General features: G+C 35.8%; 1 protein-coding gene across 15 annotated transcripts in view; it reads left to right on the plus strand.

Annotated features, from left to right (window-relative positions):
- ppfia2 (PTPRF interacting protein alpha 2) overlaps window positions 1-14,769 on the plus strand; it is a 299,302-nt gene that overhangs the window by 227,338 nt on the left and 57,195 nt on the right. For all 15 annotated transcript variants that reach the window (XM_015352820.2, XM_015352825.2, XM_069192239.1 and 12 more), the window contains 3 exons: window positions 6,935-7,048; window positions 13,469-13,690; window positions 14,024-14,170. In XM_015352820.2, the coding sequence (XP_015208306.1) occupies window positions 6,935-7,048; window positions 13,469-13,690; window positions 14,024-14,170 (483 nt within the window). The remainder of the gene's footprint in view (window positions 1-6,934; window positions 7,049-13,468; window positions 13,691-14,023; window positions 14,171-14,769) is intronic.

A 14,769-nucleotide genomic window follows, 5' to 3' on the forward strand; every position in this document is an offset into this window, starting at 1 on the left:
AAGTAAATGGTATGCTTGTTGCAAATGTGGATACAGCCAAATATTAATAAGTTAAACAATGTGAGATACTCTTTCTGGCTAATTTCACCAGACCCTTCTGCCATCCTTAGAGTTTTAATAGCATGGTAAAATAAATGCTGTTGTCTGTTCTGATTTTTGCCATACCCCCTATTTGTTTCTTCTCCTCACCTACAGTAGCAATGTGATACCACCTCAGACAGTTCTTTACATTAATTTTTTACAGTATGCCTGCTAAGCATCCTGAATGAGAAAATATGAATTGGTATTGATGTTTTACATCAGTTATGCAGTCTTGTACAGTTTAATTTTACAGAGACTCTTACTTCACCTGCCTGTTTCATTTTTTCTTCACAAATTCATCTAGATTGAAGTACTCTGATTGTAAGCTAATTTGTCCTTCATTTTATGGTTTGTCATAGAATATATTCTCAAATACAGTATTGTGACATATTGCAAAATTATGTTGTACTTTGAATATGTGAAGTAACATTTTATAAAGCAAATCTATTAGAGTTATATGAAATATTTTGTAATTGTTATGATGATCTTCATATATAATTAAAGATATATTTTTATGATGACCAATCTAAATGTTGCATATTTCTTTTAAAGCTGAAACTTTAAAGTCAGTGCATTGTTTTAGTGATCACTTTTGCCAATTATGCACATCATGGACAGATTCTGTTACTTATATTGTGGCTTTCTTTTGTGTCTTCAAATAACTGCAATTGTTTTCGGACGTCATTTCAAAAAATGGAAATGCGTTTTAAAAATGAAGAAATGAGGGGTACACTGGTAGTGCCTGATCAAAGAACTACAGTAATCTCTACCTGAATTCACACTGCTAGTGGGGGAGGGCAGTAAAGCTCAGCATGTTTAATCTGTGACTAGGTTCTGAACAGTAGCAAAGGAAAAAGAATCAGACCTTAATCACTAGAAGATCAAGGCTTTCTAGAAAAAGGAACATTTAAGCTCTGTTAAAATAAGTAGGTAGGTCTGAGAAAGATTGCTAAAATACACCCTATGCCTTTAGGTTCTGTAGGGGGGCACTTTACTGAAAATTTGATATTTTTATACACCCAGGAATCAGAAAAATGCTTTAAAATGATTCAACTAGTTCAACTGAAATTCATAGTGCCCATTGGACCACAGTCTCAACACTGCTTGAAGCCTCCTGGAACATGACACATGATGCAGTTCCTTTGCTTTCTGAAAGGAATGTGAATGGTAGCTATTGGCTTGTGAAATTACTGTCACAACTGCTTAATATTTTCTGTGATTGAAGGGTAAAAGCCAAGCAGAGGTTTCCTTGCATCATTATCAAGGGAAGAAAACTTGAAAAATGTCCAGCTTTTTGAACCAGAATAAAACAACTTTTTTGAATACTTCTATTGAAACTGTTTGCTTGGTTTGGAATTAAAAAAACAGAAGAGAGAAAAGAGACAGTTGCAGTGGAACTCATTATTTACAGTGAATATTGAGGAAATCATGTAATCTTTTTGGGGGGCTACTGAAATTTTAATCTGACTTTCATTTAGTAATAATATTTCACCTTTCGAATGATGTATTCAGTGAAAAAAAATCAATGTTTTATCGCAGTAACAATTTTTACAGCATTTTTAAGCAGTTACAACCTTGTACCCTGATCTTGTTAAAACCCAGAAACTAACCAAAGGTGAGCCTGGTTAATACTTGCATTGAAGATCTTTAAGGAATTGCAGATTGCTGCTGTAGGTTCACCTAGACTGGAGTTTCATCCAATGCCCCAGTACAGTAACCAGGATGTAACAAACTGACATGACGATGATATGACAAGCCTTACTATTTTGTCATTAAAGACTATGGCAATGTCTAAAAAAGTATGCTACCCAGGAGTACTGGTTTACTGTATTTCTGCTTTTGGCTTTCACAGTATTCCCTCCTTATACAGGTATTTCCCATCTATTTAGTAGATTAAGTAATGTGTCAGTGTTCTACCTAATCCACTACTTTAAGGGACTGCTGACTCATAATGGCTACTGGTGCATGTAGCAGTGCTACAGTACATCATGGTCCAAGTTCTGCAATACCTATTTTTAAAATATCACCAATTGTTTCACATGAAAGAACCTGAAAGAATAGTTGCTGGATCTGGAACTAGAACTTGAAAGCCCCTAAGAATAGTCCAAGAATATTATTATTATTATTGTGCTCACGACTTGTGTGTAGGATGGGACTTTTGCCTAAGCCTTTTTGCTTCTTTTTGCTTTGTTGAATCAATTTTGCCACTCAATGTTCCAGCATTTCTTTTCAGTCCACTATAAAAAAATATCTCTTGGAGACATTCTCGACCTCCTGCTCATCGTCAGTAGCTGGCACCCAAGTAAAAGGCAGCAAGCTTTGTTTTTATTAGCTACAGTATTATGGAATTTGAATTTAACACAACTGTAAGTTCACACTTCCCAGGGCATGCTGTGAAGCTATTACTCACAATCAATATATTCGAGATAAAGTATTGCCATTGCACAAATTGTCTTGATTCCGAGGAAAATAATGCCCAGAATAAAAGAAGCCTCTATCCAGCACTACAGAGGAGATGACACTAGAACAGTAATTTATGGTATGAAACTGTACAGATAACAAAAGTTCAAAAGTCATATTGGTGTTTTCTAAGAAGAGTATTTTGTTTGTTTCTGCCTTTATGATTCCTTTGCACATGTTTTAAATGTGTCATTTCTTATTATCTTTATGGGTTATGTTATGCACTATATGCTTGGCAAATATCCCAAAGAATATAATCCATAAATGTACAATATTGCTGTTGTAATACATAGTTATTATGAATTTTAAATGCTTGACAGATACCAACAATCTTATGTGCAGTTTGATTTTCTGAAATTGGGCTATTATGTAAATGGTACAGATGGCAGGTACAGCTTTCAGGTAGTATTGTCTTCCCCTTTGCAGACATCTTTAACAGATTTTTTGTGTCTGTCAGTGACCGTTTTTATATTGTGCATGACAAGACATTACTGTAAATGTACATTTCTCACACAAAAAAATGTCCACTACCTTTGGGCCATTGTGTTTGTCCCATTAGCTGCAGCTTGAATATTGCTCTTTAACTCTGGGACAATGTCCCACAGACAACCTGTGCTTTGCTGTAAATGGTTTCATAAATGGTATTCTGCTACACACTAGAGAGTAACAATCAAGTTTCAGATTTGCAAAATTAAAATTACACAGTTACTACAGAAAGACTGTATCATGAGAAGTACATACAGTATGAGTATAGTTACTTCTGTATAACCCAGGGTATTTGTGAAAATACAATTTGAAACTAAAAAGATAATTTGTTGAAGAGGTACATTGCACTAGGCTTAAGAATGATTTGAGAGACTGAAACAATAGCTTATTTTGTGGGTTAACAGTACCAAAGATAAAATGAATTGCTGTTGTCGTAGGTAGAAGTATCTTTTTAAAATACACGCACAAAGCTTAGATCCTACAGACTAAAAATTGAGAATAAAACTAACAGATTTTTTAACAATGCACTTTGATCAAGTTTTACCTCTTCAGGTAGTCCTATGTAGTAGGATTACAGCCTTTCCTTGTAGGTAAGATCAGACGTTATATAAAGTAAACAGATTGCGGTTGTCTTTGCTGAGGACTAATGTGATTTATACCCCTGTGTACAATTTGACTGATATACAACTGGGGTACTGCTACACATTACTAAATTGTGCGAGAGGATTCTATGCAAAAATTATTCTCTTTTGGCTTTATTGGGCTATTTATCATGTTGGGCTGGTAATTTTAACAACACCGCTTCTGAGCAGCGTTATTGTTTTATGAGGGAAGGGTAGGAACAGAGGGACACAGAGCAACGTGAGAGAGTTCCCCAGCTCAATAAAAAAGTGCAAGACTGTGTTTACGAACAAGAGAGTTTTGTGTGGATGGGTTTGAGTATTGTACACAGCAATAAAAGAGAAGTTTTTTCAGTTTTCACAAGTGTTCAACAGGAAACAATTTGAAATGCCTGACTCTCAATATTACTAATTCTAGCTTATCTGTGCCATTCAATATTCAATATATCTAAAGTATGTCATTGCATACATTTTATTTAAACTTCAGTTACTGTTTGACTTTGTAGAAAAATACAGTATATATATTCAAAATTCTTATTGCAGGTTCAAACTAAAGTGGTAGGTCTCTTTACCTATGAACACATACAGTACTTTACAGTGTATTATTATGTAGAGAACCTTTAAACAGGGCTTATTTAAAAAAAACTATAATAAGAAAATGAGATTTCCTACTTAAAGTAATAATTTCCCCTAGGACATAATTTGAACATCTTACAAATGCTTTGAATGAACAAAACATATAACTAAAAAAATACAAGTGAATATATCAAAATATTAGTCACAAATGTACACTGCTTGTACAATATGTGGCTCATTGGTCTAAGAGTATGATTTTTACATGACCTGGGTTGATATACTTAATTGATTCCACAGCACTCAGTACTTTGCATTACTCTTCCTAATTTTTGTGATCTTTAATTTAGTATATAGAAACTAGTAAATTAGTCAAGGTGTCATATGATTCCAAATTACGAAGGTTAGCAATACACTGTAGTCATAAAGAGATAAAAAGATAAAAAGAGATGTAATTTCCAACACCAATATTTTAAAAGATCTGAACCTGAAGTTATCTTTTTTCTCTTTATTTACCTAATTAATTTGTTGAATAATTTGGGATACTGTTTTTTGTCTTTTGATTTGTTCTGTGCTTCAAAAAGAAGCTATTTTAACTTTTGCCATCCATGTCCCGCAGATTGCATACTGTATATACTGTATATATCCTATCCCATTTTACTTCTCTAAAAAGTGTGTCTCATTTTTTCAAAGATCAGAAATTTCTTCCGGAAAACATTTGCTTTGGACTCAACCTGTACACTTTCAAAATTAACCTTAAACACCACAAATTTGTTTGATGCGGTGTCTAATCCAATGTCATTTGTACCCACATGTACAGTAATATGACAGTCGCCTGCTGTAGCTAGGAGCCTGTTACAGTAACTCTCAGGACTATATCAATCACCTTAGCTCCAGTGAGACAGCCAACTGATATCGCCTCATGGTCTTTGCTACAAAATCTCAATTACAATGTTCTGGAGAGTGGATCACGACTTGTCTTTTTTTGATTCTTAACAATCAATATGTCCTGGTCTTCAGCTTCCAATCTGAGTCCGAGGCTGTAGTGGGATAAAGTTGTATGGTGACCGGATGTTTAATGGTATTATTTGGAAGAGAAGGTGAAATTGATCTCAGTCCACTACAGTCTGTTACTCCAGTTTACCTCCCTGACAATCCAAGGTGCACACTTTCTTGAATATTGGTTTTGTCAGTTTATCACTCTTGGAGCCCTTTAAATGCCTTCAGTTTATTTTCCAATGTGTTTACCCTTTCTTTTAGGGTGGCAGTAATCACAGATATACTGTACAGTACTTTGTGTTTTGCAGTCTTTCCAGGATGCTCTACATATCACACAAGCAAAAGATTTCAGCAGCAGTAATCAATTTTTCCTTAGATATCTTTGATCTTGGTACGAAACAGACTCAGCATTGCTCAGCTTTAGAGATCTGGCTGGATTAACCTAGAATGTGGTAATACCACTGCTGTAGTGTACCTTTGTTGTATGTGTTTATTTGAATATATAGTATGTAGTAGTAAAAATGTAGTAAGTGGTGCTGTATCTTTAACAAGGAGGGTGTGATAGCTCAGCAAAGTGCAGTTTTATTGTGTAGGTTAAAAGCTGCTTGTATACTATGGCACTTAGCAATTAAAAAAAAAACGTGACCCATAAATTTCAGTCATCAATTTTAGAAGTTATATAGTGGATGGTACTTGAGGCTATTGGCTTTCCACTCTAAGCAGATACCAGCTTCTGCTTTCATCATCTGTCACAATAGTATACCTGCAGTAAGCATTTTCCATCTGTCCCTGCGTGCTTGGTTTGACTGCAGTGATTTTCTTTAGAGAGTTTATGATTTGAGGCACCACTCAGTCTCCAAAATGTCTGGCTTAAGATCCCAGATAGGGCACTGCAGTTTTACCCTTGAACAAGCTGCTTAATTCAGATTTCTCTGGAAAGTGGGTGCGATGTAAGTTACTTTGGATAAAAGTGTTAGTCAAAATACATTTTACGTTTCAGCATTTGTAGCAAAAACATTTAGAAAACACCACCACTACCAAATGGGTTAGCTGGGCTGAAATATATACTGTACTGTACACTGTTTTTGATCAGATGTACAATATGTATTAAAACATGAATACGTATTTTAATTCGTGAAAATAATTATTACATGATTTTACTAGTAATATCACATAAGAATAAGAAAGGTTACAAATGATAACTGGCCATTCAACACACACAGCTCATTTGGTTATTAGTTGGTGAGTAATCTGAACATCAGATCCAGTGATTGAAAGCCAGAGTATCAACTTTAACATCATGACTGATTTCTGAATTCTTTTTTCTTATATTTAAGAACATTACAGTTGTTTTTATTCAGGACACTGATAACCAAATAAATTAAAAATATGTTTATTATATAACTATTCTCAAATTGAAATCTCCAGGAAATTCAAAAAAGTGAAAAAAAGTATCAGTTGCATAGCAAAAATGTAAAGCCAGTAAATACCAAAATGTCTCATGGTCATGAGAGGTAAACAGAAAAATTTTCTTCAGTTTTCTCACTTAGATAGAGATTCTTGTTAAATATGTTCCAACAGTTGCATAAAATGGAGCTCATATTAAATTAAAAACTAAATTTATAATTCTGTAATAAATTTTATTGGAGACCAGGTTCACTTGAGCATTGCTTTGCATAAAGGCATTCAATTATGTGTCATATTATTCATTCCAGATTGTAGCTTTACGTGAGCAGAATGCACACATTCAGAGGAAAGTAGCATCTGGAGACGGATCTGAAGCTGAGCTGCTTGAAGGAGCTGAAGCTGGACAAAAAGTCCATGGAAAGGTATGTTTTCATTCTGATAATTTAAAGAAATTTCAGAGATGATTTATTTATCCATCCATTTTCTAACTGCTTCTTTAAATTCAAGGTCATGGAGGAGCATGGTTTAGGGAAGGTGACTCCGACTCCTTATGAAAAGATTTCCAGAGGTTTGGGACATAACAGGAGAAGTTCCTGTCACCCTTTGAGTGTAGATGGGCTTGAGACAGATAGTAGACCAGAATTAGAAGTTCGAAGATTGCAAGGGGGGAGTAGGACGATAGTAGCTCAGACAGGTAATGAGGTGCCAAGCCACGCAGAAACTTATAGGTGAGCATGAGGATTTTGAAGTCAACATGAAACCTGACACATAAGATGTAGTCTAACCATATTTCTGAGGTGAAAGAATGATGTTTTGATAATATGTTGCACATGTTGGTCAAATGTCATACCTGATTCAAATATCACCCCCAAGTTTTTCAATTTAGACTGAAGTTCACATACAGTACCATCCACAGATAGGGTTATAGCACTGGCTTTACAAAGTTGATGGGGCTGCCAATAAGCATGACTTTGGTCTTGTCACAATTTAGATGAAGGAAATTTTGAGTCATCCATGTTTTTATGTCGGAGATGCAATTAGAGAGAATAGAGACAGCCACATCAGTGTCAAGTTTGGTATGGATGTAGATTTGGGTGTCATTAGCATAGAAGTGATAGTTAATGCCCTGTGACTTTAAAAGCTGACCAAGTTGAAACATGTAAATGTTTAAAAGTAGGGCACCCAGTATTGAGCCCTGAGGAACACCAGACTTAACGAGTCCAATTTCAGACCTAAATCAACCAAGAGAGACAAAGTGACAGAGATCAGTGAAGTAAAACTTGAACCATTTAAGAACAGTGTCAGAACCTCCAATCACAATCACAAAAGGAGAAAGTAAGATATCATGGTTAACAGTGTCGAGAGCAGCACTGAGATGAAGAAGAATGAGGATATAAAGATAACCAGAATCAGAAGCTATCAGAAGATCATTAGTGACTTTGACCAGGGCACTTTCTGTGCTGTGAATTTGCTGGAAGCCAGATTGGAGGGGTTTGAAAAGGTTATTTGCAATGAGGTTTTTGGACTGTGGGAAGAAACTGGATCACTCAGAGGAAACCCAGACAAACATGGGGAGAACACACGATCTCCACACAGGTAGCACTCCATGTCTGAATTTGAATACAGGGCCCCATTGCTGCAAGGCAGCAATACTAACCATTGTGAGGCCTATGATTAGAACATGTTTCAAGAAAAATAGAATTACAATGTGCTGGTCTTCTGATCTTGGACTTGGAGCCTCCTAAATCAGTAACTGATATTTGTTTGGGGTTTTCAAGTGGCTAAATTAGCAAATATGCTTGCTTAGAGTGTAGTTCCTGATGATTTCAGGTAGTGTCTAGGTCATGTAATAGCTAACTGTGACTAGAATTGCCCATATGGCAATATATAATTTATATGGTTGAGATTGATCTGCCTGGGATCTCTTAGGCACCAACACTTGTGACTTACCATGCACCTGCAGACTTGCAATGATGTGAGTGATATACTGCTCTTCCAATTAGTGCAGATTCTTCAGCAGGATGTTGTAGGGTTTGCAACATGTAAAATGATTAATGCCTTTGTCCAGTAGGGTATACAGGAGGAGGATGTCTGCTTGTCTCAATCTTTTTTGTAGCCATACGTGTGTTGTAGCTGTAAAACCAAACTATTTATCACCTATTCCAAATCAGGTGAACAGAAAATTAATGGGCAATTCAAAATAAAAAAATGTTACAGTTATGTCAGTAGAACAGTATGTCATATATATTTTTGTCTCTTACATGACTGCAGCTGGTCTCCCTAAGCCTTGGCTTTGGACCCCCTACATATACACATGAACTCACTGTTACACAGTCCGTACATCCTATTTTCTGTAAACTGAATAACAAGTTGTGACTAATAAAGAGCAGGGAATTGTGAAACTGAGGCAGATGCCAGTTTTACCAGACTGCCAATTAATATGCCACCCTGACTTGGTCCATAACCTGCTTTGCATAAGTGGGCCCCCTGTAGTTGTACTGTAATTGAAATGGGAGAGCTAGCCAAGAGTCTGTCTTCCTAAATCCTGACCTTAAGTGATAGTATACTGCACATCTCCCTACCAATTTAAATCTTCTTAGAAAGTTAACCATACTTTTTTTAAATGTAGGGGACAGCAAATCCACTTCTCCTCTCAAACCTAAGGAAATCCTAAGCCTTTTCCATTTTCTAACTGTAACCCAAACTCTAGTCGGACTAGATTGGTTAATTAGATTACTTCTCCTGTTTTCACAACCTTTTCACCATGAAATTAACCTTTCCTTGTTTATATAATGTATATACAGTACATTCCCATAGCACTGCCCATCATCTCTAAATGACATTTTCTGTCTCAGTTATGCTAAATGGTATCTTCAAATTGAAACTTTTTGATTTGATTCATTTTCATCCAGTACATTTGTGATTTGAAAGTAGTAAAATTGTTATGGAAGGATTCATTTATTTAGATTAATAAAGCCCATCAGCTTACGTTCGTTAAGGGAAAAAAAGTATAATTATAAGACTGAAATTACAGACAGGATGTAAAAACGTATTAAAGAAAAGAAACTGGAAATAGGCATTCGTGGAAGTGATTTATATGGCAATGATGTTAACATTATTCTTGGTGAGTATTGTTGGTGTTTTCTTATTGAAACAAATGCAGAAGTAAATATAAAAAATAGAAATTATACAGTGTTACAGTATGTAGATTACAACTGGAGTAAATTTATGCCCAGGTACTTTAAAAATGCAAGTACAAAACATAAGTAATCCAGGATACTGGGAGACTGACTAGAGTTCATGATTCAATTTAGAAGTGCTGTTATACCCAGAAGGAGGCATATTTCCTGTGGGCTGTGATTCACTTCATGCCATAGTATGATTTATAAGGTTTGTGGCCTTTGAAATACTCTACATTGGATGTGACATTAAGACAAGGTCCTAACTTCCTTCAGGAAAGTCAGGCTTTCTCTTTCTCAGTATCCATTTTTAGCAAGAACAGAATGACGTTTACAGCAAAACAGCTTGCACTGCAGTGAGTTCTCCCCACCAGCTGTGATGCTTGCACTTCAACGTAAGTGTAAGAATGTTTTAAGCACTTTAAACAGTTTAAAATAAAAATTAATATTTTTTTTAAATGGAAAAAGCTTTACACCAGCTTAAAAGTATGTTGCTTCCATACATATTCAGACTGTGAACTTAAAGGGGAACTGCAACACTATTTTTTATGTTTTGGAGTTAGAAAGAATCAGGATTGATGAGTGCAGTTCAAACCACAATGAAAGTAAAATGTACTGCACATGGTAATGTGTAAAACCTCCAATTTACATCACAAAATAGCTGACATTTCCATTTATGTGCAGCAGCACCATATTGCATAGGCAACAAAACATCCGCTGAAGTGAAGAAGCTCTATTACATTGTAAACAAGCAGGCTTGTGAATACACCTCTTTGAATCCATTAGAAATATTCCTCTTACTCGTTAAACCATATGTACAGTAATACATATCTTAACATAGTTTTTTTTTTCAATTTTTCTATCAAGCACTGATATCACCCTATGACTGCATCCTCTTTTCATTGGTTACTTTTTGTGGGTAATTATGGTATGAATGGCAAATTCTTTGAGCACAACTTTTAGTTCAGTATCTGAAATAATTTTATTATTGTGATTTAGTAACCGGTCTGAGAAATTGGGACTGCTTGAGATTTAATGTTGGATGCACCACTGACAGCAGTTATAGCTGCTAGTCTTTTTGAGTAAGTCTCTACAGACTTTACATACTGGATTGGCAGATTTGCTCAAGATCTCTGAAACTGTTTGGTAATCACTTACAGATAGCAATTTCCAAGCCTCCACAGATTCTCAGTTTGATTCAAGTCAGGGCTTTGCCTGGCCACACAGAGACATTCACTTTCTAATTCTTTAAAAATTCCTCAGGCCTAGAAATAGATTTTCTAACATTTCCTTGATGGCCAAGGCTTGAAGACAATGACAAAACCAAGGTATTATTTTACAGGACCTACAGACATCTTAACACCTAATAACATTATTCATTTTCCAAGCTGGTTGATCACTTTCTGTTGAATTGGAGTCTAATTTTGCCTACCAGGTATTGTGCTCTGTGCTTTGTGCCAGATGTCTTTTGTGCAGATCTATTTGATGCACGGTACATCTTGCTGGATTGGCAATGAGGTTGGCCCAGGCTTCCCGTGGGCCATCCTGTACTCGTCTGCAGGTCTAAGCGGTGTGTGTATACTGTAAATGAGGCACATCAGTCTGCTGCAGGCAGGGCTTCTACCTCTAAATTAATTATTCTCAGCACTTTAACAATCTTGGCTAATAAGCAAGTGACACTGCCCCTCAGTTGGGGCGATCACAGAACTTTATTGCTGCTTCAGTGTCTGTCTGCTATGTTTTTTTCTATTGTGGCTGGTATTTAAAGCTTTTTTTTTGCTTGTTTGTGAGACCTTCTATAAAGTTTCTTTTAGCTTACAACTATATTGTTTCTGAAGTTCTGGTTCCCAGTAGTGCAAAAGTATCTCTCTACCAGTGAGACAAATTTTGCTATATTGTCCAGTTGAAATTGCTGGTTTTATATTTTTATTTATTTTTTATTTTTAATATATTTCTTAAAAGGCTTTCATACCAGTCCTTAATTGTTGCATTGTATTAGGGACTGATATAGTTGTTTTTTAAAGCATATATATGATGTTCATTTTTGCAGGCCCATGGTCTGTTATCTGCTTGTCAGAAGGTGCTAGAAGTGTAATATTGTAAAGTACATGCAAAATTTTTAAAATTAGATCCTGGGCATCTGGCGTTTTCCTTTTTTCACACAGGAGACCCTTCAAATCACAAAATCATTAACCTTAACCTTATTGGCAGACATATAAAATCAATCACTAAAGCTTGTGAAGTTGTACATTTAATCTCTTTTCACACCAAATTATGTCCTTGCACAGAGTAAATTGGATTGAATTTAGTTATTTTAAAAAAATAATAACCATTTTTAACTGTCCCAACAGTTTTGTGTTGGACTAAACTAGTACAATTTGAAATATTTTGAAACAATTCTGAATTGTACATCTGAATTTGTAGTCAAAAGAAGCTCAATTACTGTATAAGTGAAACAAATTCCTAAAGTTATTATCAGAACAGTATAAAAGCAGAATTGCGGTGGATGGTGTAAGTAATACTTTTGATTTACTCTGGGTTTAGCAAGGAACACTTCTTACTGTATTTGAATAGAGAAAGTAAGTAGCAGGAAATAAGAAGCATATTTCAATAATGATGAAACAAAGTGCCATGTAAAATTTGTCTTGCCCCTTTGTGATCTGTAATTATGGAACAGGTTAATCACCCAAATGATTAGATCTGATTAGGATAATTAAGGATAATCTTAATGAGATGGTATTTTGAAAGAAAAAGCAGAGAATTCCCATTGGATTAAATCTGTGTTTAATTCTAATGTTATGGTATGTATGCAATCAGACCCCAGATTTGATTTTCCTTATCAGGCAAATGTCCAAGCTGCTTCATTTCCTGAATCCAAACAACCACAGACTTAAAACACCAAAAGGCTTACCCCTGATGTGAGGATATTCTGTAAAAAGTGATATAACCGGAACAGATTCATTACGTACACTAGGAGCCCATTTTCCATGCAACTGTTCTGTAAAAGCTCTTTACAGTTTGGCTCTTTACATTAAAACTATGTTTTGTTGCTCCATATAGTGTTAATTTGATAAATTATGAACAGTATCAAAATAACACAAAGGCCCATAATGTACTGTAACACTGTAGCACCAAAGTCTAGTATCAGGTCATGTATGTAAGTACAGATATATGTATATTGCACTGTAATAATTCTATAAAAATGTTTTTTTTACCTAGATTGTCTGATATTGTTTTGGTAAGTGTATCTTATTTGTCAAGTTATTTTACACTGCACTGCTGGGTTACATTAAATTAATTAAAGATCAAACAAAGAAGATGATACAGACAGAGTTGAAAAAAGTATACCTGTACATTGTGTTCTGTTGTTCATTGTGTACTCACTGGGATTCAGGAGCTTGTAGTTTAATCTGTACCATGAGATCAGTCAAAACATGACTTGGAATTACAAGGTGTTTAGAAGTAACATTGTAAGTTGTTTTTTTTTGTCATGATGTTGAACGTGAATAAATCTGTGACAAATATGTTTTTTCCTTATGTTATTCCAAAGAGAATAGTGTCCCAGCTCCGAGGTGCCCTCTCAAGGCAAGTGGTGGCCCTGAAGGAACATATGCTGGAGTGGCCTGTCTTTTCTTACGAACTTGCCTGTCTTTCTCGGAGCAGCGGATGTCCAACGGCTCCATCGACTCAACTGATGAGGCCAGCCAGGTGGTGGAGCTGCAGGAGCTGTTGGAGAAGCAGAACTATGAGCTGGCTCAGATGAAGGAGCGCATGTCCTCCCTGTCCTCCCGCGTCTCCGAGGTGGAGCAGGAGCTGGACACTGCCAGGAAGGACCTTATCAAGTCTGAGGAGATGAGCCAGAGATACCAGAGAGACATCAAAGAGGTGATGCATCAGCCCCAGTTACATCCCCAAATACCTTTCTTGAGTATCAGTTTGTAACTATGTCTCATTTACTTTATATTCTTGATAGGAAGATCCTGACTGGAGGAAAACCATAGTTCAAAGTGCCTCTATCAGACATACTGCACCTGTGCTACTATACAGTATATACATGTGTGTGCATTTATGCAATTCATCTATATAACCTTTATTATTTCTTGTTTATATTGAGCTTTTCATTATTTGTAACTTCTCCCACAACCAACTAAGAATTTTTAAATAGGGTTTAAATAAGCATGAAGTTGATGAATAGGGAAAATGTTCTGTTGTACACAGGCCATGTGCCAGAAGGACGACATGGAGGAGCGCATCACCACCCTGGAAAAGCGTTACCTCAGTGCTCAAAGAGAGTCCACCTCACTGCATGACATCAGCGACAAGCTAGAGAATGAACTGGCCAACAAGGAGGCCTTCCTGCGGCAGGTTTGAAGCCCACTATTCAATGTCTGGGGTCTGCTTCAGATTACTCAAGACTAACCCAGTCAGCTCTTCTTTCTCTTTCCGTCCTGCTAGGAACACACAGTACCTTACACTCTGGATTGCAGATAAAAAAAAGAATCACACTTGATCAAAAGACAGTCCTCTTAAATGGCTGAAATGCGCTCACAAAATTAATATTTTATGTGTTTGGGACTGAGAATGCAGTGCAGTTCAGAATACAGTATATATTTTTATTTTTATAAATAATAAGTTTATTATTTACTAATTAAATAATATAGAATATGAACAGTAAAATATACATAATATCTTACTTTTACAAGGTGTGGTGCCGTGTGGCAATTCAGTCTTACAGTGCCTTGCGAAAGTATTCGGCCCCCTTGAACTTTTCAACCTTTTGCCACATTTCAGGCTTCAAACATAAAGATATAAATTTTTTATTTTATGTGAAGAATCACCAACAAGTGGGACACAATTGTGAAGTGGAACGAAATCTATTGGATTTTTGAAACTTTTTTAACTAATAAAAAAATGAAAAGTGGGGCGTGCAAAATTATTCGGCCCCCTTGCGTTAATACTTTGTA

This window comes from Lepisosteus oculatus, chromosome 7, assembly GCF_040954835.1.
Source record: "Lepisosteus oculatus isolate fLepOcu1 chromosome 7, fLepOcu1.hap2, whole genome shotgun sequence".
Taxonomy (NCBI): Eukaryota; Metazoa; Chordata; class Actinopteri; order Semionotiformes; family Lepisosteidae; genus Lepisosteus; species Lepisosteus oculatus.